Genomic DNA, 14,318 nt, shown 5'->3' on the forward strand with positions numbered 1-14,318 from the left:
TGTTCTACACCACTCAGGATTTTGTAGGCCTCAATCATGTCTCCCTCAGCCATTTCTTTTCCAAGCTGAAGAGCCCTAACCTCCTTTAGCTTTTCCTCAAGTGAGAGGAATTCCAACCCACTTTATCATTTTGGTCGCTCTTCTCGGAACCTTTTCTAATTCTGCTATATCTTTTTTAAAATGCGATGACAGAACTGAACGCAGTACTCTAGGTGAGACTGCACCATGGAATGATGAGGCATTATAGTATTCAGTCTTACCATCCCTTTCCTAATAATTCCTAGCATCCTGTTTGCTTTTTTGGCTGCTGCCATACACTGGGCAGAAGATTTCAGCGTATTATCTAGACTGGCACCTAGATATTTTTCTTGGGTGCTGACCTACACAGTGGACCCTAGCATCAGGTAACTTGTTCTTCCCAATGTGCATTTGTCCACATAAATGTCATCTGCCATTTTGATCCCAGTCTTCCAATTTCCTAAGGTCTTCCAGCAATTTTTCACAGTCCGCATGTGTTTTAACAACCTTGAATAGTTTTGTCATCTGTAAATTTAATCACCTCACTTGTCTTTTGTGTCCTAGTACAGATCCCTGTGGCACTCCACTATTCACGCTCCTTCGTTGAGAGAAATGGCCATTTAACCCAATCCTCTGGTTTCTGTTTTATAACCAGTTCCTAATCCACAACAGAATATTGTCTCCTATTCCATGACTCTTTAATTTTCTCAGGAGTCTCTCATGACGAACTTTGTCAGATGTTTTCTGAAAATCTAACTCACCTTTATCAACACATTATTCACACCTTCAAAGAAATGAAAACTGAGTGGACCTGGTTGCTGGCAGACAAATCATCTCTAGCAGGGGCTAGGCTAGCAGTTGGCTCTAAAAAGTGCCCTTTGGGCGGACCCAAAGACCGGGACTTGGGATGGCTCTGGAAAGAGCCTTGGGGTCAGGCCCGGAGACAGGGACGAATCAGGCAGAGACCAGACTGGAAACACAGCTGGAAGCAGGATGCGAAACACGGCTGCAAATGCATTGGGAGGGAGAGTTCTGCCTTCTTAAATAACCTTAAATATGCCCCAACAGTTGAAGTCCACGGAGTGCCTTGTAGCCCTCCCTCTTCGGGTCTACAAAAGGAAGCTGCCTAGGAGGTCCCACCCCTGGCAGCTGTATGTACAAAGGCTCTGAGATTCAAGAAGCAGCAGCTTCCTCACCATTTTATAGTGGAAAAATCCACTGTCACAAGCCAAGACTTCAAGACTCGCTCCTCAGTGTCCCCTGGGGGAAGGTTCACACTTGAATCTTTTGGTAAGAGATTGTTTCAGAACTCTGTGCTCTCATCCCACACAGCACCCTGTCAGCTCTTCATGGGATGTATTTGTGGAATACTGTGCAAAATGTTGCTTAGTTTGTGGATACCCTTCTTAGAAATAAGGCCGACAATATTTTTGTTATGGCATCAAGAACTTGTCATGGGGATGAGTGGCCCAAAGTCTTGGCTGGCTATGAGCCTCAGACCTTATGCAAGATGTGCAGGAAAAGCTTGCTAATGTACAATACCATGAAGAGTATCTCTTTGGAGTTGAGTTGGTAGGAGGCTGCTGCTCTCATCAAGCAGCATAGGGGCACCCTTACCCCACTGAATATATTAGGGGGTTTCTGGGTCCCCTAAATTTAGGCTTAAGTGGGGAAGGCTGTTAGTAACCCCATCTGACTCCAATCATTGGACCCACTATCTTACAATCTAAACTGAATAACCATGAATCAATCATGGACCAGACAATCCTGTCAAGGGTCTGTCTAGGGATGTACATTTCCCCAGTCAGATCCAGAAGTCTTGTCATTGTATTCTGGTTAATCTTTTCACTGTCCATATCAAAGTAACAATTTTTCCATAAGTAAGAAACAAGGAAGATGAAAGACAGATTCAAGCTTGAAGTTTTATTACTCACCCAAATCAGATTACATAGACATAGAGATGGAACAGAGTATTCTTATGAAGTGATCTTTTGACAGAGATGACACAGGTCAGCCTCTAGACTCTAAGTCTTCTGTTACATACCAAAATGCCAACCATATTTATACTTTTTCCTTCCATTAAGTTCTATGGAGCTCTAAAAAAAAAAAACCTGTTCCTATGTAAGTAGCCCAGGTGGCCAAATGACGCTTAACCACAGATTTTGATAATTTTATCCCTGGAACAAAACCTCCCTCTTTTCCGGCAGATGGCCAGTCTTCTTCTAGCCACAATGTTCTTTCACTTCTTTTTTCATACACCTGTTATGAAGTCAGAAACTACCAAGCTAAAGTCAGCTTAGAAAATGTACTTTTTAAAACCAGTTCTTCCCTTAGCCTGTTTTACCCAGAATCCCTTAGGCTGAGCAAAGCTCTTCCAGCAGGTCCCAGGCTGGGTAGTAGGCCTCAGGCTTGTACTATATTTATACACCACTTTGGTCCTTATAAATTTGACCCAGATACCCCAAGCCCTTCAACTCCCATCACAAAAATTTTGTATTAATATTTTCTGAATCACTTTTTTTAACGTGTAAATGAAAGCGATGTTCATTATAAATAAAATTGATAATAAGAAAGGAATGCCAATATTATATAGGAAAGAACACTCATAAGAGCATTCATACAACTGTACACTGAACTGCAAAAGGCCCCTGTGACCCTGTGCACAGGTTTATAAGGGATAGTTTATTTTGCTAAGTAAGTAGGGAGACTGGTATGGATCACTTATCCCACGCATGTTTGAACGGTAACGGAATTCAAACATACGTGGGATAAGCATAAAGGAATCCTGTGCCGAAGGAATGGATCCTCAGGAGCTTAGTCAAGATCGGGAGGCGGGGCTGGTGGTAGGGAGGCGGGGATAGTGCTGGGCAGACTTATACGGTCTGTGCCAGAGCCGGTGGTTGGGAGGCGGGGCTGGTGGTTGGGAGGCGGGGATAGTGCTGGGCAGACTTATATGGTCTGTGCCCTGAAGAGCACAGGTACAAATCAAAGTAGGGTATACACAAAAAGTAGCACATATGAGTTTGTCTTGTTGGGCAAACTGGATGGACCATGCAGGTCTTTTTCTGCCGTCATCTACTATGTTACTATATGCTGGACTCACGGGCAGGTGAAAAGGGGAGGAGGGAAAGAGGATGATGCTGTTGGCTAGGGAAGGAGAAAAAAAAACCAGTGTGCTGGCTGCCTGGCTCTATTCAACAACTGGCTCACAAAATTCTGCAAAATTTAACAAGTGGCTCTTGCAAGCCAGTGAAAGCCTGCTCCAGAACACCACTGTCTGTGGTAATCTGGATTCTTCAGTATTTCCAGTAGGTGCTTCCTTTCCCTAGGTATGGTCCTTGTTATGTGAGTTTTGGGTTATGCCAGAATAGTAGATTTGTTCTAGGTCTTACGTGAATTTTTGTTCAGTTTTGTTTTACTTCACAATATGTAAGCCACATTGAGCCTGCAAATAGGTGGGAAAATGTGGGATACAAATGTAACAAATATGCTGACAAAGTTTATGTTGCTGTTAATGAGATTGTATTAGAAACAAATATTTGGTTTTGAACAGCATGTTTTATGGGGACGTGTCCTAGCTCTGCTATATAACAATTGTTGAGGGAGAGGCCAACCAATTCTATGAACAGAGAACATATTTGTGGATTTAATACTGTGTGGAGGAAGCCTATGTATGTTGAGAGACTTTGGCGGGAGCTGTGGTTCATTGGGGGCTGAAGAGTGCAAGCTGTTGTACTATCTCTTCCCAGCCCTCAATGTGGTGTGCAGGTGCTGAATACTACTACTATTTAACATTTCTAAAGCGCTACAAGGGTTACACAGCGCTGTACAATTTAACATGGAAGGACAGTCCCTGCTCAAGGAGCTTACAATCTAAAAGACAGGTGTACAATCTAGAGACAAGTGTAGAGTCAATCTGATAGGGCATACTATATTTCTCGAAAGGTTAGGTGCCGAAGGCAGCATTGAAGAGGTGAGTTTTAAGCAGAGATTTGAAGATGGGTAGGGAAGGGGCTTGGCGTAGGGGTTGAGGAAGATTGTTCCAGGCATAGGGTGAGGCAAGGCAGAATGAGCGAAGCCTGGAGTTGGCAGTGGTGGAGAAGGGCACTGAAAGGAGGGATTTGTCTTGAGAGCGGAGGTTACGGGTAGGAACGTAAGGGGAGATGAGGGTTGAGAGGTAAGGAGGGGCTGCAGATCGAGCTTACAATCTAAAAGACAGGTGTACAATCTAGAGACAAGTGTAGAGTCAATCTGATAGGGCATACTATATTTCTCGAAAGGTTAGGTGCCGAAGGCAGCATTGAAGAGGTGAGTTTTAAGCAGAGATTTGAAGATGGGTAGGGAGGGGGCTTGGCGTAGGGGTTGAGGAAGATTGTTCCAGGCATAGGGTGAGGCAAGGCAGAATGAGCGGAGCCTGGAGTTGGCAGTGGTGGAGAAGGGTACTGAAAGGAGGGATTTGTCCTGTGAGCAGAGGTTACGGGCGGGAACATAGGGGGAGATGAGGGTAGAGAGGTAGTGAGGAGCCGCAGACCGGGTGCATTTGTAGGTAAGGAGACTACTGCCCTCCAGGGGCATAGCCAGACCTCACGGTGGGAGGGGGCCAGAACCCAAGGTGGGGGGGAATTTTGGTCTGCCACCGCCCGCCCTGCAGCTCCCCCCACCCACTGCTGCAGCAAATACCTTGGCTGGTGGGGGTCCCCAACCCCTGCCAGCTGAAACCTTATCTAGTGCTGGTGTCCGGCGCCACCACGTTGCCTGCCCTGCTGTCTCTTCCCCCTCACGTCCTGCACGCTCCTTTTAGTGAAATTGAGTATGCGGTTTCACTAAAAGGAGCGAACAGGACGTGAGGGGGAAGAAAGAGCAGGGCGGGCAATGCGGTGGCGCCGGAGACTGGTGCTGGACAAGGTTTCAGCTAGCAGGGGTTGGGGACCTCTGCCAGCAAAATCAGGGGTCCAGAGGAAATTTGAGGGGGCCCAGGCCCCCGTGGCCCCACATAGCCATGCCACTGCTGCCCTCACTGCAGTTATTTGTTGGGGGGCGGGATGGGATTCGGCAAGGATCAGAACAGTGATGGAGCAGGACTGTGGCAGATGTCGGGTTTTTGTCAATCCTAGGTGCATCATTCACATAGCTGGTGAGGATCTCCAAGCTCCCATCAACTGAAGACACCCGCAGTCCGTCGAACCCTCTGTCAGAAAACCATGGCAGTCAGTGGTGGTGCTCCAAACCGTTAATACTAGCACCGTGGGCATACTCAGTTCTCATGCGTGTTCAGTTGATGCGCGAGAACTGAGCATGCTTGCGACGCTGGTGTCTGAGGCTTGGAGCACTGCCTTTGACTGCTTTGCTTTTCTAAATATGGTCAGTGGGCTAAGGAGCTTCACCAGCTGAAGTATTTAACTTTCAAAGTTCATTGGGGGGGGGGGGGGAGGGGAGGAAGAGAAGAGGAAATGCATGCCCACCGAACCTATCCACTGGCCCACTCAAAAATTGCATCCTGGCTTTGCCACTGGTATACAGTCACTAACATTGACTGCTTTTCAGTGGGGGAGGCATGTAACCTTCCTGCCTCCAGGTTTTCCCCTATTCACAGTCTTGCTGTCTCCTCAAAAAACAGGTTTAACATGGAATATTTTGGCACCTTTGCTTTTTCTCTCTGTCCAGGGGAGCTGACTGCTTCCTCCCCGTCGCACCAGTTACTTTTAACCTGGATTGGCCACTGTTGGAAACAGGATACTGGGCTTGATGGACCTTCAGTCTGTCCCAGTGTGGCAATGCTTATGTTCTTATATGAAAAAAAATTGTATATAATGATGATTACTGTAAAATGTTTTCTATTCACAGTGAAATTATATATTCAAGTCTAACACAATTTAATGACCGTATAATTCTACATGGTATTTTTGTCTAAGTAAGCTTTAGAAATATATATATATTTTTTGTTACATTTGTACCCCGTGCTTTCCCACTCATGGCAGGCTCAATGCGGCTTACATATACAGGTACTTATTTGTACCTGGGGCAATGGAGGGTTAAATGACTTGCCCAGAGTCACAAGGAGCTGCCTGTACCTGAAGTGGGAATCAAACAGATGTAGAATCAGTAATCACTGCTGGATGGGAAGGTTGGGGGGGGGGGGGTCATTCACTGCCCTTATTGTCTGAGGGCTGAGGTCACTGACAGTCTGTCTCTATCACCCCCCCCCCCCCCCCCCCCCCCCGTCACTTTACAGTCCAGGATCCATTCTGCAGCTCTCATTCCTGTTACTGTGAACACAGACAAACTGATCCACCCCCATAACTCCAGGAACTGGCTTTATTATTTCTAATCTTCTTGCCTTTAGAAGGTAACACAGCACTGTGTGTACAAATTATCCTGTAATACATTTTCTTGGTTTGAGTCTGGGATAGTCTGCACAAGATCAGCTGCTCCTCTGGCTCAGTGCTGGACAAGTGCGGGAGATGGCAGCAGTCAGAACTTGTGTCTCTTCCCCCAGCCTGGCCTCTTCCTTCACTCTCTGTCCTTCTTCTCTCTGAACTGTCACTAGAAAGACTTCCCCCTTCTGTCTCTCTGTGGGAAACCATAGGAGAGAAGCTGAGCGCCTGCACTGAACCAGCAAAGAGGGAGCCAGGGCTGGAAATCCTGCAGTGGAGAAGGGCAGAAGAATGGCTGCAGGGCTTTGTGCTCAGCAGGTAGGAGACTGGCAGGAGGTGGGCAGCAGGGGATGCAGTGCCAGGCAATGTCATGCAACCTCTGATACACACATGGTGCATGGATCAAGCAGATGAAAAAGAAAGTTCTTCTTCCTGGTTCCCCTCCCTTCACAGGGCTGCTGCTCCTGAACCGGGGCTAGAAATGGTGCAGGGCTTTGTGCTCAGCAGGTAGGAGACTGGCAGGAGGTGGGCAGCAGGGGATGCAGTGCCAGGCAATGTCATGCAACCTCTGATACACAAGCAGAAGAAGAAATTAGCCTGGCACTGCTCAGTCCAGTCCTGGGGCTCCAGAAAAGAAAGTTCTGCTCTTTATTTTTTTGTTGCATTTGTATCCCACATTTTCCCACCTATTTGCAGGCTCAATGTGGCTTACATAGTACCGTGATGGCGATCGCCAATTCCGGTAAGAGAAATACAGAGTGGTCTAGTGTTCATGTTCATAGATGACAGAGCATTTTAACTTATCAAGGAGAGAGAGTTTTAAGAAGCAAAACAAAAGGAGCCCAATTTCCTTGCTTAAACCAAACTTTGAAACATAACTGAATTGTCTAACACCAAAGACCAAAGTAATTCATACAAGAGGTGAAAATCAGTGCTGGCTTAAAGACTTTACTTCTATTCAAAATTTAAAAAAAATATATAAAAATCAGCTGATATGAATACTAACCTAACTTGACTTACCTAGTGCTAGATTCTAGAACTGAAGAGTATGAGCACAAGAAAGGACCAAACTTAGCAATTGGAGACAAAACCCTCCCCCCCCCCCCCCATCCCCCTGTTTGTACCATAAACACTTCAATTTCTCATCAATGTCACCAGATGGCCTGGAAGTAGATTACATATTCAGCATGGAAAATATTGAAAATGACACATCCTTTCAGAGGAAACAAGTCACCCTTGCTTCAGATAAGATCTGTTTGTTTTTCCTAAAGTTAATTTTTTAACACAACCACTCATTTCTGAAGCTTTATCCAGAAACTACCACAAAGCAGTAGAGACAATTTCTAGTGATGGCAGAAAGTTGCAGCGACAATAACAAATAAAAACACTTCTGTCAACTTTGTGTTTATCCAAGTTAAAAATAAGTCTATAGCCAATGGAAATCAGAAAAATTAGATTTTATAACAACAGAACAAGTATCAGCATTTTCAAGACCAGAAATTTTGCCAGCTGGAACAAAAAGCCAGCCCAGGGAACCCCCCCCCCCCCCACACACACACACAATACTCCATAGCCATGGCAAAGGCAATACCAACAGGATCAATGAGGATTGTACATCGCTGTGAGAGGCAGTTGGACTCAATTTCCCCACAGAGGAAAGGGTAGCAGAAACAGTACCACAGGACACAGACTATTTTGTGTCTGACACGGAAACAGAGCAAATATCTTTACCAATCTAAGGTGCTGGTGGAAAATCAGCTCATCTTCCTTGAACAATACTAAGTATCAACAATGCATTAACCTAGCAGGCAGAATTGTCTCACAGCCATAATCTGAACCATGCTGGCTGCAAGTTACAAGAATATCTAACAAATAAAACACACAGCCCCAAAAGTTACAGAATAAAGCTAAGAACACGTAACATACTACTACTACTACTATTTAGCATTTCTATAGCGCTACAAGGCATACGCAGCGCTGTACAAACATAGAAGAAAGACAGTCCCTGCTCAAAGAGCTTACAATCTAATAGACAAAAAATAAATAAAGTAAGCAAATCAAATCAATTAATGTGAACGGGAAGGAAGAGAGGAGGGTAGGTGGAGGCGAGTGGTTACAAGTGGTTACGAGTCAAAAGCAATGTTAAAGAGGTGGGCTTTCAGTCTAGATTTAAAGGTGGCCAAGGATGGGGCAAGACGTAGGGGCTCAGGAAGTTTATTCCAGGCGTAGGGTGCAGCGAGACAGAAGGCGCGAAGTCTGGAGTTGGCAGTAGTGGAGAAGGGAACAGATAAGAAGGATTTATCCATGGAGCGGAGTGCACGGGAAGGGGTGTAGGGAAGGACGAGTGTGGAGAGATACTGGGGAGCAGCAGAGTGAGTACATTTATAGGTTAGTAGAAGAAGTTTGAACAGGATGCGAAAACGGATAGGGAGCCAGTGAAGCGACTTGAGTAAAGCGACCCTGGCGGAAGATGAGACGGGCAGCAGAGTTTTGAACCGACTGGAGAGGGGAGAGGTGACTAAGTGGGAGGCCAGCAAGAAGCAGATTGCAGTAGTCTAAACGAGAGGTGACAAGGGTGTGGATGAGGGTTTTGGTAGAGTGCTCGGAAACATACAGGTATGCTTTTGACCAGGGAAGCTCAAATGCTAAATTACATTTGCTTGCATTTCTAGCCTTTTAGTTTTCACAATGCACTAGGTTATCAATAGAAATCAAACAAAATAAAACATGGAAAAGAAAATAAGATGATACCTTTTTTATTGGACATAACTTAATACATTTCTTGATTAGCTTTCGAAGGTCGCCCTTCTTCCTCAGATCGGAAATAAGCAAATGTGCTAGCTGACAGTGTACGTGCAGGACGTCAGACTCACAGAAGCAGAAGCCTGCGCGGCCACATTGGTGATCTACAAGGGCCGACTTCTACATGGAATGTTGCTAGTGGAATAGCAACATTCCATGTAGAATCAATAGAAATCAAACAAAATAAAACATGGAAAGAAAATAAGATGATACCTTTTTTATTGGACATAACTTAATACATTTCTTGATTAGCTTTCAAAGGTTGCCCTTCTTCCTCTGATCGGAAATAAGCAAATGTGGTGACAGATAGTATATATGAGAGAAACAATGCACTATAAAGCAAACTACCAAAAGGTCTGAAAAATTAATGCCCCTTGAATCTCTACAGAAAATGTACTGCACAGCTTTCCCAATGCGCTGTTTTATAGAACTCAGTTAGAGGACCAGTAACTTCATTTGGAAACCAGCCACAAGATGACTAACAAGAAGCTGATGGCTACAGTTCAATTGCTACTCAATCAGGAGCAGCAGTGGGTACAGATTTGGTAGCATGACATCATTAAAAAAACTCCAGACAACCCAAAACACGGCAGCCAGGCTCATCTTTGGAAAACCTAAATATGAAAGCGCGAAGCCCCTAAGAGAGAAACTGCATTGGCTTCCACTCAAGGAACAAATTGAATTCAAGATTTGCACAACCGTGCACAAAATCATTCACGCAGATTGCTAACCCTAGTGGACCTACCGCCCAGAAACGCCAAAAGATCGGCCCGCAAATTCCTAAACCTGAATTTCCCCAGCTGCAAAGGAGTGAAGTACAAACAAGCTTATGCTACGACCTTTGCATACAAAAGCACACAGTTTTGGAATGCGCTACCCAAAACCCTGAAAACCATGAACAATCTAACCAGCTTCCGCAAAGCTCTGAAAACACACCTCTTTAACAAAGCTTACAATATCCACCCTCAATGATACAATTCATCCCCCAAATCACCCAAACACACCTAAAACATTTCTCATACAACCTACCCAACATCAGCCCATCTATCACCTCTCTTACCTCAGCTTATGATCAACTGTATTTAAATCATGTACTGACTTTATCATAACCTTACTCTGTAAGCCACATTGCGCCTGCAAAAAGGTGGGATAATGTGGGGTACAAATGCAATAAATAAATAAGAATTTTTGCTGAAATCGCATTCAGAAAATGTACTACTACACTACAATGTGCACGTTATTGCTAATGCCACCTTTAGATGAAATTCCAGTATTACACAATGCTTTATGCAGGCTCTCTATGCTACACTTCCGTTTACATACATCATAGGACTGTACTGCCAAAAAAAAAAAAAAAAAGCTACTGTCCACAAATTACTGTTTCAATTATACAAATGAAAAAAATCTACTTAAATAATTCTCACCTCCAATTCTGAAGCTCACTGTGTGGCAGGGAAACACTGAAGCCCTGTACTGTTCTTCTAGGCTGTCAGCACCACTCACTGTGACTCTCAGTCATAGATCCGCCCTCAGCCACGCCCCATCCAGACATAATTCACAACCCCAACGTTCTAATGAAGCCTGGAGCTCCGCCCACTTCTGTAGTTGTGTTCTCCCATGAGTGCAAATGGGCTGCAGTGTTACTCCTCCCAGCTTCCCAGACAGCATGCAGGGACTGTGAAGGGAGGAAACCTACACAGACACCCAGGAAGGGCCAGCCCATTCACACAGAAACTCACAGACAACCGAAACAGCTCTGTCTCACACAGAAGGAAACAGCAGGAAGGTATGTGCAACATACAGAAGCATACATAGTAACATAGTAACATATTGCTAGCGCCCGTTTCATTTGGCTTTTTTTTTTGCTAGTGGAGGAGTGGCCTAGTGGTTAGGGTGGTGGACTTTGGTGCTGAGGAGTTGAGTTCGATTCCCGGCACAGGCAGCTCCTTGTGACTTTGGGCAAGTCACATAACCCTCCATTGCCTGCCGCACTGAGCCTGCCATGAGTGGGATAGCGCGGGGTACAAATTGTTAATTGCAGACAATGCCAAGGAAAGCAAACAAATACACTTAAAAAACATTTTTTTGTAATAACAAAGTATACACAGCGCTGCAATTCTGATTAAAGCTTTTTTTTGGGTGTTATGTAAATATTGCTTCCATTTGAACTGCTATAAATATAGCCTTGGGGCCTGTCACAATGATTACAATGAAGCAGCAAAGACTTCACCAGTTCTTTGTGCAGTCACTAGAATCACAGCAGAACTGCTGGAAAATAAAAGGGGTGTGATCACTTCAGAATGGATCCTAAGGAGCTTAGCCGAGATTGGGTGGCAGAGCCAGCCGGTGGTGGGAGGCGAGGATAGTGCTGGGCAGACTTATATGGTCTGTGCCAGAGCCAGTGGTGGGAGGCGGGGCTGGTGGTTGGGAGGCGGGGATAGTGCTGGGCAGACTTATACGGTCTGTGCCAGAGCCAGTGGTGGGAGGCGGGGCTGGTGGTTGGGAGGCGGGGATAGTGCTGGACAGACTTATACGGTCTGTGCCCTGAAGAGGACAGGTACAAATCAAAGTAGGGTATACACAAAAAGTAGCACATATGAGTTTGTCTCGTTGGGTAGACTGGATGGACCGTGCAGGTATTTTTCTGCCGTCATTTTTTTTTTTTTTATTATTATCTCAAAACAAGAAATTTGCTTTCATTCAACAAACAGCAATGGATTAACTGACAGCCAATTTCTAGTTAGAATGCTAGTACCATATACAATTGGCACTCTTTGTAGGGTGAAAGGCTTGACAGTGTTTTCCAGCTGTTGTACGTACTACATATTCACAGTATATTGGGAACGGCCTTCAAAATTTTTCTTTTAATCAGTTCTATCATAGGAAAAAGACAAGTTTTAAAGCAGATCTAGTTTCCCCACATCCATTAACTAAATTTCATATTTAATTACATAAATTTCATACCGCACGGGGGGGGGGGGGGGGGGGGGGAGGAGTTGTTCTTCTACAAAGCCATGCTGGCATTATGTTTATTCCGCACTTGATATACCACCTTTCGACAGATACAGTCAAAGTGGTTTATACATACTATTTTACGCTAAACGTCGAGACGCTCATAGGAGTATAATGGGTGCCTCAGCTTTTAGCAGAAGCCGATTTTTAGCACGGCTTTGTAAGAGACCCCCTATATTTTAACTGAACAAAGTTAAATGCATCAAAACAGGGAGTTTATTCCAAGCATAGGGTGAGGCGAGGCAGAAAGGGCGGAGCCTGGAGTTGGCGGTGGTGGAGAAGGGTACTGAGAGGAGGGATTTGTCCTGTGAGCGGAGGTTACGGGTAGGAGCGTAAGGGGAGATGAGGGTAGAGAGGTAAGGAAGGGCTGCAGATCGAGTGCATTTGTAGGTAAGTAGGAGAAGCTTGAACTGTATGCGGTACCTGATCAGAAGCCAGTGAAGTGACTTGAGGAGAGGGGTGATATGAGCATATCAGTCCAGGCGGAAGATAAGACGTGCAGCAGAGTTCTGAACAGATTGAAGGAGGGATAGGGTATGATACATACCTGTAGCAGTTGTTCTCCGAGGACAGCAGGCTGATTGTTCTCACGACTGGGTGACGTCCGCGGCAGCCCCCACCAACCGGAAATAAGCTTCGCGGGACGGTCGGCACGCAGGGCACGCCCACCGCGCATGCGCGGCCGTCTTCCCGCCCGTGCGCGACCGCTCCCGCCAGTTGAATGACTAGCAAAAAATATGAAACACACAACTCCAAAGGGGAGGAGGGAGGGTAGGTGAGAACAATCAGCCTGCTGTCCTCGGAGAACAACTGCTACAGGTATGTATCATACCCTTTCTCCGAGGACAAGCAGGCTGCTTGTTCTCACGACTGGGGTATCCCTAGCTCTCAGGCTCACTCAAAACAAGAACCCAGGTCAATTAAACCTCGCAACGGCGAGGGTACAACAGAAATTGACCTACGAAGAACAACTAACTGAGAGTGCAGCCTGACCAGAATAAATTCGGGTCCTGGAGGGTGGAGTTGGATTTACACCCCAAACAGATTCTGCAGCACCGACTGCCCGAACCGACTGTCGCGTCGGGTATCCTGCTGGAGGCAGTAATGAGATGTGAATGTGTGGACAGATGACCACGTCGCAGCCTTGCAGATCTCTTCAATAGTGGCTGACTTCAAGTGGGCCACTGACGCTGCCATGGCTCTGACACTATGAGCCGTGACATGACCCTCAAGAGTCAGCCCAGCCTGGGCGTAAGTGAAGGAAATGCAATCTGCTAGCCAATTAGATATGGTGCGTTTCCCGACAGCGACCCCTAGCCTGTTAGGGTCGAAAGAAACAAACAATTGGGCGGACTGTCTGTTGGGCTGTGTCCGCTCCAAGTAGAAGGCCAATGCTCTCTTGCAGTCCAATGTGTGCAACTGACGTTCAGCAGGGCGGGTATGCGGCCTGGGGAAGAAAGTTGGCAAGACAATTGACTGGTTAAGATGGAACTCCGACACCACCTTCGGCAGGAACTTTGGGTGGGTGCGGAGCACTACTCTGTTGTGATGAAATTTGGTATATGGAGCATGAGCTACTAGGGCTTGAAGCTCACTGACCCTACGAGCTGAAGTAACTGCCACCAAGAAAATGACCTTCCAGGTCAAGTACTTCAGATGGCAGGTATTCAGTGGCTCAAAAGGAGGTTTCATCAGCTGGGTGAGGACGACGTTGAGATCCCATGACACAACAGGAGGCTTGATAGGGGGCTTTGACAAAAGCAAGCCTCTCATGAATCGAACGACTAAAGGCTCTCCAGAGATGGCTTTTCCTTCCACACGATAATGGTAAGCACTAATCGCACTAAGGTGATTCCTTACTGAGTTGGTCTTGAGGCCAGACTCTGATAAGTGCAGAAGGTATTCAAGCAGGTTCTGTGCAGGGCAAGAACGAGGTTCTAGGGCCATGCTCTCACACCACACGACAAACCTCCTCCACTTGAAAAAGTAACTCTTTTTAGTGGAATCCTTCCTAGAGGCAAGCAAGACCCGGGAGACACCCTCAGACAGACCCCAACGCAGTGAAGTCTACGCCCTCAACATCCAGGCCATGAGAGCCAGAGACTGAAGGTT

The 14,318-nt window shown here is 45.9% G+C and overlaps 1 protein-coding gene across 1 annotated transcript in view; it reads left to right on the forward strand.

The window, feature by feature from the left end:
- The first annotated feature begins 6,353 nt into the window (after window positions 1–6,353).
- LOC115463080 (zinc finger protein 271-like) overlaps window positions 6,354–14,318 on the forward strand; it is a 42,310-nt gene continuing 34,345 nt past the window's right edge. Inside the window, exons 1-2 of the mRNA XM_030193320.1 lie at window positions 6,354–6,364; window positions 6,605–6,710. Coding sequence (XP_030049180.1) covers window positions 6,684–6,710 — 27 coding nt within the window. The 5' untranslated portion in view covers window positions 6,354–6,364; window positions 6,605–6,683. The remainder of the gene's footprint in view (window positions 6,365–6,604; window positions 6,711–14,318) is intronic.

Source organism: Microcaecilia unicolor, chromosome 1, assembly GCF_901765095.1.
Source record: "Microcaecilia unicolor chromosome 1, aMicUni1.1, whole genome shotgun sequence".
Classification (NCBI taxonomy): Eukaryota; Metazoa; Chordata; class Amphibia; order Gymnophiona; family Siphonopidae; genus Microcaecilia; species Microcaecilia unicolor.